We start from the raw sequence: 7,300 nt of genomic DNA on the forward strand, positions 1-7,300 counted from the left end.
CACCCTCTTCCATTGTTACATTTTCATTTCAAACTTTAATGAGGATCTGGGGGAGCATTAAGGTGTCAGGCTAGTGAAGGCAGCTCAGAGCTGGGTCACTTTACAGAGCTGTGGTTCGCACCAGCACCCACCAGCTCCCCAGCACCCCTGCTCCCCACAGAGCCCCACCCGGGGGACATCAGCAGCTTCCTCACCCAAGTGTGGCTCAGGCTGCAGGTGCCATTTTACCCCTGTTCAACCCTGGAACAAGGGATGGTGTTAAAAGGCAGCAGGAACCCAGGATGGCTTCCCAGTGGAGAAATGTGCAAAGCCTTGGGGGCTGCAGGGTCCAACCTAACAGCCTCGTTCTTCCCCCACCTTCCCAAGGTGGCCCTGACCAAGATGCAGCTGTTTGACTTGTTGATTAGCAAAAACATTAGCAGCCCTACTGCTTCAGGAGGTGAATAATTAATGTTTGCTCCTCATTAATCTCTCGCAGAACAGAGTCCTCTTAGGCTACATGCAGATGCATTTCTAGAGCGGGGAGCAAATATAACAAGAAAGAGAAGCCTGAGAGACAAGTGCTGGGTTCCACCTCCCCTGGAAATGTTGTTGTGTTGCTGCTGTCATCTCCACCAGGAGCAGGTTGGGTTTATTTTTAACAAGCCCAGATCTGTCCTTTGTTACAATTTTAATTTCAGGCAAGGATACAAGAAACAAGCTCCATAATTCATGCACTTTACAAGCGAGTACAAGGGAGACCTCCCTGTCAGCATGAACCGTCTGGCATCTGGCATTCCTGGGACCTCAAATCAAAGCCTTCTTCACTGGAAGCTTCAAACCCAGGGCTGCCGCAGCATCCTGGGTGAGTGGCTGTGCCCCACGGAGCTTGACCCTCAGCCACACACCAGTTTGCATGAGGAGGTGTCTCAGGAGTGGTGGGAAATGCGGTTTTGTTTGAAACCACCTGTAGGACCTCCCTGCTGCAGGGCCTGGCTGAGGGTCTCTGCTGAGCAGCACCTCTGTGGAGATGCCACTTGCAGCTTGTCTCTCTGAAAGCTTCCATTCCACTCTCTTTGCACTACAAACTTCCCTGCCCCCTTGTTTTAATCCTTCAAGTTCTTCTTCACAATACCTTTCTGTCTCTCCAGCCTTCTCCTTGGGGTCAGTCTGACCCCTCTGGGTACCACCCCAAGGTTCAGTTCTGACCCCAAGTGTTTAACCCCGTTGCTGCCAACCCTGTGGAGGGACAGACACCTCCCAAGCCCCGGTGCACTGGGTGACACCTGAGCAGCCTGGCGACCTCATGGCTGCAAGACCCCTCCCCAATGAGCACCTGACATGCTGTGGCCCTACCACTGAGCCAGGCAGCTCCTGTGACAGCAGCTCTCTCTTTGCTTTGTTAAGTTGCACTCTTCAATCTCCTTAATGAAGATGAGAATCAAGCCAGGTAAATGATGCTTGGGCATTTAGCTGATGAATAATTAAGTGTCTGGGTAACCCTAGACACCTCCTCCATCAGATTGTGTCATGGAACACACACAGCACCCAGGTGCTGAGGGGACTGGAGAGGTGCTGTGCAGGCTCTGTGGGGACTCCTTGTAGCCAGTGTTCATTGCCCCCCCTCACCGTAGTCAGCCACCTCCTGGTGAGAGGCTGCACCCCAGCAGCAGAACTTCCCACCAACTGCATCTTCAGTCAGGGCTGGGGTGAGCAGGGGAGTGAAGGCTCCAGCATAGGAGGCAGAAAGGGTGTGCAGGTGGCTGTGCCCCCCAGCAAGGAGTACCTACCTCTGTGTAATGGGAGGATCATGGTGCTCTGCTGGAGAAAAGCCCCATGGGCAGGGGGTTTTGTGGTTGGTTGAAGCAGCAAGTGAAGGAAGTGCCATGGGCTGGGATCTGTTGGCTTTGAGCCTGCAACAGCCAGCCCAGGGCAGGGGCTGTCGATGTGAGTTGTGTGTTAAAACCAGTTTGTATTTCAGGCCCCCCCTCAGCCCTGTGTGGGCATTCACTGCATCACCAGTCCACTAAATCACACAGATGCAACAAAACTAAGAGCCCAGCAGCAGTGCTCTGGGGAAGTCTGGAATCAAATACTAAATAAGTACAGAAAATGTTCCTATATAGGGGGAATGGATGGCAAGTTTTGAATGATGGCAAAGAAAGAAGTGCAGAGGGTTCTGATCTGGTTTTGGCCTCAGATTTCCAGTGAGTGACTGGTGATGCTGCACCAGGGTATGGGTTCGATTGTGTTTTTTGCCTTCCAGAAATACCATTAAATATTTACCAGTAGGTGAGTGATCTCTGAAATCCACTGCAGTGACACCTCCGAGCCTGCAGATAGTTTCTGATGGCAAACCATCTGGGCACCTTTAACTCGTTATTGTTCCTCCTTTGGGCTCCCCTCCCCTGTCTGTGAGGTGTAACAGCAGGAGGCAGGGCCAGGAGCATCAATATTTTACAGCTTTAATTAAAGGCAGCTCAGCAGCTCTGTTACCCAGCCCGGGCTCTCGGAGCAGCTGCTTTCGGGAGGGAGGGTAGATCCTGTACACTGAACAGGACATCACGAGTGGTAGTCCTGGGGTGGGCTGTGATAGAGGACAGATCTGCACCGTGACATTAGCCCCGCTCCCAGCTCTGTACCCAAACAAACCCACGATGCTTGGCTGCAGCGTGTCCTCCACACAGCACGTGGGGCAGGAGGGGAGCGAGATCTCCAGCTTCTCACTCCAGAGAGAAGGAGGCTACAGCAGAGAGCTGGAAAAACACGGAGACCGTGCAGCTGCCCTTCGTGCAGGGCTGGGGAGAGGGACTCTGAGGAGCGGGCACTGCCTCGGGCTCTGTACCCAGCCTGCTGTAGGCACCCCGCTGTTTGTGCCCGTTAACCCCACAGCGCTAAGTAATGGGGAAGGAAGAGGGGATGGGGGGGAGAGAGGGGAGAGGGAGAGGGGGTGTGAGAGCCAGAGGAAGGTCTGAAATTTATCCTTCTATTAATTACCTGCACCGCAGCAGGGCTGCCGATAAATATGGTGCCACTTCAGATAAAACTTTCATGCAGCTCTTTAGGCCCTCTGAAATATAAATGATTTCCTTTAAATTTTTTATCATAAATCAGAGCACAGTGCTGGGCGGCGATGCGCCGATTCCCCCCAGCCCTGGCGACAGGAGGCTGCTCCGCCCGCCCCCTCCTCGCACCCGGGCCCCGGCTCAGACCCCCGGGTGGCACGGACGGGACGGGGCACCCCCAGCTGCGGCTCCGTGCCCCTCGCACCCGCCCTGCGGACCCTGCGAGCCCCCGGGACGGGCGCTGTCCGTGGTGCTGAGCCCGCCCGTCCCCGCTGCCCTCGGCACGGCTGCGGTGCACGGGGAGGCTCCGGGCGGGGAACGAGGCGAGACCGGCGGCTGGATTCTCCCGAAGTGCGTTATCGGGGCCGGGCAGCGGTTCCCAGCTCCCGCATCCAGGTTCTTCCCTCTGCAGCCTGGTCCCACCAGCCCCATCTGCTCCCCCGTGTGTTTTGGGGAGAGAACACTCAAGAATGTGCACCAGATTGGATCATTCTCTGCGGGTGAGTTATAAGCGGGCCACTTCTTGGCATTCATCACCCATTTTCACCTTCTTCGGGATCCGGAGGCAAGGTTCCCACCCTCGGTGTGTGCCTCTTTGCCCAGTGTCTCATATTTTAGCTCACCAGCACCTTCTCTTTCCTCTGGCCACCACTTCAAACAGACACAGCAGCTCCTTCAGGTCCTGCTCTGTATTTATGAAGGATCATAAAATTCTTGGAAGCTTCAAGTCCGTTTTAGTTTAAAGGACTTCCTATTTCACACTTGCAAAATGCTTCTGCCCCTGAGCCATCAAACTCGAGTGGAGTCTGAATGCTTGTGAAGATGAGAAAGGGAAAACAAACCAACCACTCCACAGCAGCTCTGTGCCCACTGCTTTTCTCAGGGAGGGTAGGCTGTCTTCTCAAGGAGCTGATGTTTGCAGCCCATAGCAGAGCTGTGAGCACAGCACAGCTTATGAAGCATCTCTCAGTTTACTCTCCTCTACCTGAGAATGTATTTCACAGGGCTTATGAAGGCTCCAGCCGGGAGCAGGGGGTGGGAGACCTCACCACCCTGCTATCATTGGGACATCCGCTAGAGTAGAAAGCACAGGATGGACCCACGGGTGATGGTCACCAGGGCATGTGAGGGGCTGAGTGCCAGCCGCGGGGTGCTGAGCAGTTTGAACCTGAGCTCCTTGATCCAGCAGCCCCTCAGGCAGAGCAGGGCCAGATCCTGCGGCACTGAGGTGTGGCACTGAGGTGCAGCCGGAGGGGCCCTGCCAGTGATGCAGAGGACACAGAAGCGTTTTTCCCTCGGAAACACCGTGGCTTGGCGGGTTTGTCCCTCTTGCTGCCGAGGGCAGAGGAGCTGGTTTTTTGTTGGGTTTTTCTTTTTTTTGGGGGGGGGGGCGCAGATGTTTGGGGTGAGTGGCTGGTGCCAGCAGCTGATGGGTGCAGGCACAGCAGGTCTGTGGGCAAGGATGGTCCCTCTGGTCCAAACATGAGCACATGGGCTTTACCCGCGGGGAAATGTGTCCTGCCCCGGGACGTGGCCCCCTTTCTCGGCCCTCCTTCCGGCCCACGGTCTGGCAGGGAAGGGCAGAGAAGATGCATCGGGACCCAAGAAGGTGGACACAGCTGGAACTGTCCAGGGAGCCGATGCCAGCCCGGCCCGGAGCTGCAAGTCGCTCCCGACCTCGACGGCGCGTCCCGCTGCTCCAAGCGGAGTGCTGGGGGGCGGCGGGGAACTGGGGGTGCCGAGGCGTCCCGGGACGTCCCGCTGCCCCCGCGCTGCCCCTGCGCTGCCCTCGACTCCCCGCAGCCACCACGCCTGCGCGGGCCCGCTCCTGGCACGCAGCTGTAAGATGAGGCAGCGAGTGCGGGGGGGCAGCGGCGCGCAGGGGCTGTTCTGCCACCGAGCGTCCCGCACTCGGGCAGTGGCGAGGCAGAGCCCAGCCCGAGCCGATGCCAGGGCTGCCCACCCGCCAGCTGAGCCGGGATGATGGCCATGAACGCCAAGCAGGCCTTCGCCGTGCCCGCCGCGCTGCATGAGCCCAAGTTCCCCGGGCTGCACCCCCCTGCCGAGGCGATGCGCAGGGTTTGCCTGCCGGCCCCCCAGGTACGTAGCCGAGGCGCGGCTGCCGCTTTAGGGCACATTTTCTGACAGGCTCCGCTTCATGTTTTTTTGATGTCGCCTCACAAGGGGCGCATCGCGGCACCTCTCTCCCCCCGCTCCGCTGCCTGCCCCGCACACGGCTGTGCCATGGGGCTGCCGCCGCCCCATTAATTTTTATGACCTGAGCCGGGAGCGCCGGCGGAGCCGGGCAGGAGCCGCTATTCCCCGCTGACCCCCCGCGCTCTCACCCGCAGCTGCAGGCCAATATATTCGGCAGCTTCGATGAGAGCTTGCTGGCCCGCGCCGAGGCTCTGGCCGCCGTCGACATCGTCCCCCACGCCAAAGGCCACCACCACCATCCCCCCTTCAAGCCGGACGCCCCCTTCCCCGCCATGAGCGGCGTCCCCTGCGCCGCCGCAGCCCTCCCGCACCCCGCCGCGCTCCCTCACCCGCTTCCGCACCCAACGCTGGACGGCAGCGACCTCCTGGAGCACCTCTCTCCCTCGCTGGCTGTCGGGGGGCTGCCCGAGCCCCCCGCCCTGCCCGCCCCGCTGCCGCCGCCCCCGCTGCCCGCCGCCGGACCCCTGCCCGTGGGCGTGGGCCCCCCCCCCGCCTCCTCCCCCCGCCGTCGAGGCCGATTCAGACCCGCGGGAGCTTGAGGCGTTCGCGGAGCGGTTCAAGCAGCGGCGGGTGCGGCTGGGGGTGACCCAAGCTGACGTGGGGGCGGCGCTGGCCGCGCTGAAGCTGCCGGGGGTGGGTTCGCTGAGCCAGAGCACGATCTGCCGCTTCGAGTCGCTGACGCTGTCGCACAACAACATGTCGGCGCTGCGGCCGGTGCTGCAGGCATGGCTGGAGGGGGCCGAAGCCGCCCACCGCGACCGCGCCGGTGGCACCGGGCCGCTGCCCGGCTCGGCCGAGCGCAAGCGCAAGCGGACCTCGATCGCCGCGCCCGAGAAGCGCTCGCTGGAGGCTTACTTCGCGCTGCAGCCGCGACCCTCGGCCGAGAAGATCGCGGCCATCGCCGAGAAGTTGGACCTGAAGAAGAATGTGGTGCGCGTCTGGTTCTGCAACCAGCGCCAGAAGCAGAAACGCATGAAGTATTCGGCTGTGCACTGACGGCGCCCGCCGCACCGGCGCCACCGACGGCGCGGCCTCCGGCGAATATCCGCGGTGGGCCCGCGCGGCCCCGCGGCTCTCGCCCCATCCGTGCCCAGCCGGACATCGCCGCCGGACCGGCACCGGAACGGGGCGCGTCGCGGGGGCTGCCCCGCATACCGGGCTCCACTCCGCTACGGGAGGGACGAGTCACTCCCCGCATCTCGGCCCGCCGTTCTCCCCCCCCAACCCCTCATCTCCCCCCTCCCCATGAAGCCGCGGAGAGCCCCGAGCTGCCCGGTCCCCTTCTCCGGAATAAAGCTTTATTTTTCAACCCGAAGAGACGCGCCCTTCCTCGCCGCCCCGCGCCGGCTCCGCCGAAGAAAGCACTCGGCAACGCGAATCCAACGAATGCCCTCCCGCCGGGCGGCCTCCCCGGGAAAGGGGACCAGGCTTTGCCCCAGCGGGTCCAGCGCTGCCGTCGGCGCCCGGTCCCGGCCCCACTCCGCGCCCGCGGACCGCCGCGGAGGATCCCCGGAGCCAACCCTGTTCCCCAGCACCGGCATCCTCCTCCACATCGCATTCCGCCCGTCGGGTGGGAACCAAAACATCCTGCCCCCCGACCCTATGGCGGGTCCACCCCTAAGGCCGCTTAGAAGGGAAGGGCTTTTGTTTGTCATTGATGATTACAAATTAACCTGATTAACCTATTAACCGTAACGATTTTCAAATTCACGCTGGGCGCAGAGCCCCGCGGAACGCTCCGCTTCAGCACTTCAGTGAGTGACCGACATAAGCCCTCTGAGCCTGGTCTCAGCCTCCCCCAAGGTGGGGAAGGACCCCCCGAGTTCAGCCCCTCAACGGCAAATCCTGGCAGCCCCGCGTTCTCCGAGACACCCCCGGGGTTTCCCCCAGTCCTGTTCCTGTCAGTAACTGATCCCGGTGCCGCTGCATCGTTATCCGCCGGCCACGGGCCGCGAGGGGCAGGAGTGGGCTCTGGCGGCATCCTCCCGCCGCAGCCCGGCAGCACTTCGCAGAGCGCCCCACCCCCGCACAGCTCCCGG

The 7,300-nt window shown here is 61.0% G+C and overlaps 1 protein-coding gene across 1 annotated transcript; it reads left to right on the top strand.

Moving 5' to 3' along the window:
* The first annotated feature begins 5,024 nt into the window (after positions 1-5,024).
* On the top strand, positions 5,025-6,334 carry POU4F3 (POU class 4 homeobox 3). The gene is given in 3 exon segments (XM_068147957.1): positions 5,025-5,144; positions 5,396-5,769; positions 5,771-6,334. Coding segments are annotated over 3 exon segments (981 nt in total). The 3' UTR covers positions 6,258-6,334.
* Positions 6,335-7,300: the final 966 nt, after the last annotated feature.

The sequence above is a fragment of the Melanerpes formicivorus genome, unplaced genomic scaffold (genome assembly GCF_026170545.1).
Source record: "Melanerpes formicivorus ecotype bairdi unplaced genomic scaffold, bMelFor1.0.p_v2 SCAF_2, whole genome shotgun sequence".
Lineage (NCBI taxonomy): Eukaryota > Metazoa > Chordata > Aves > Piciformes > Picidae > Melanerpes > Melanerpes formicivorus.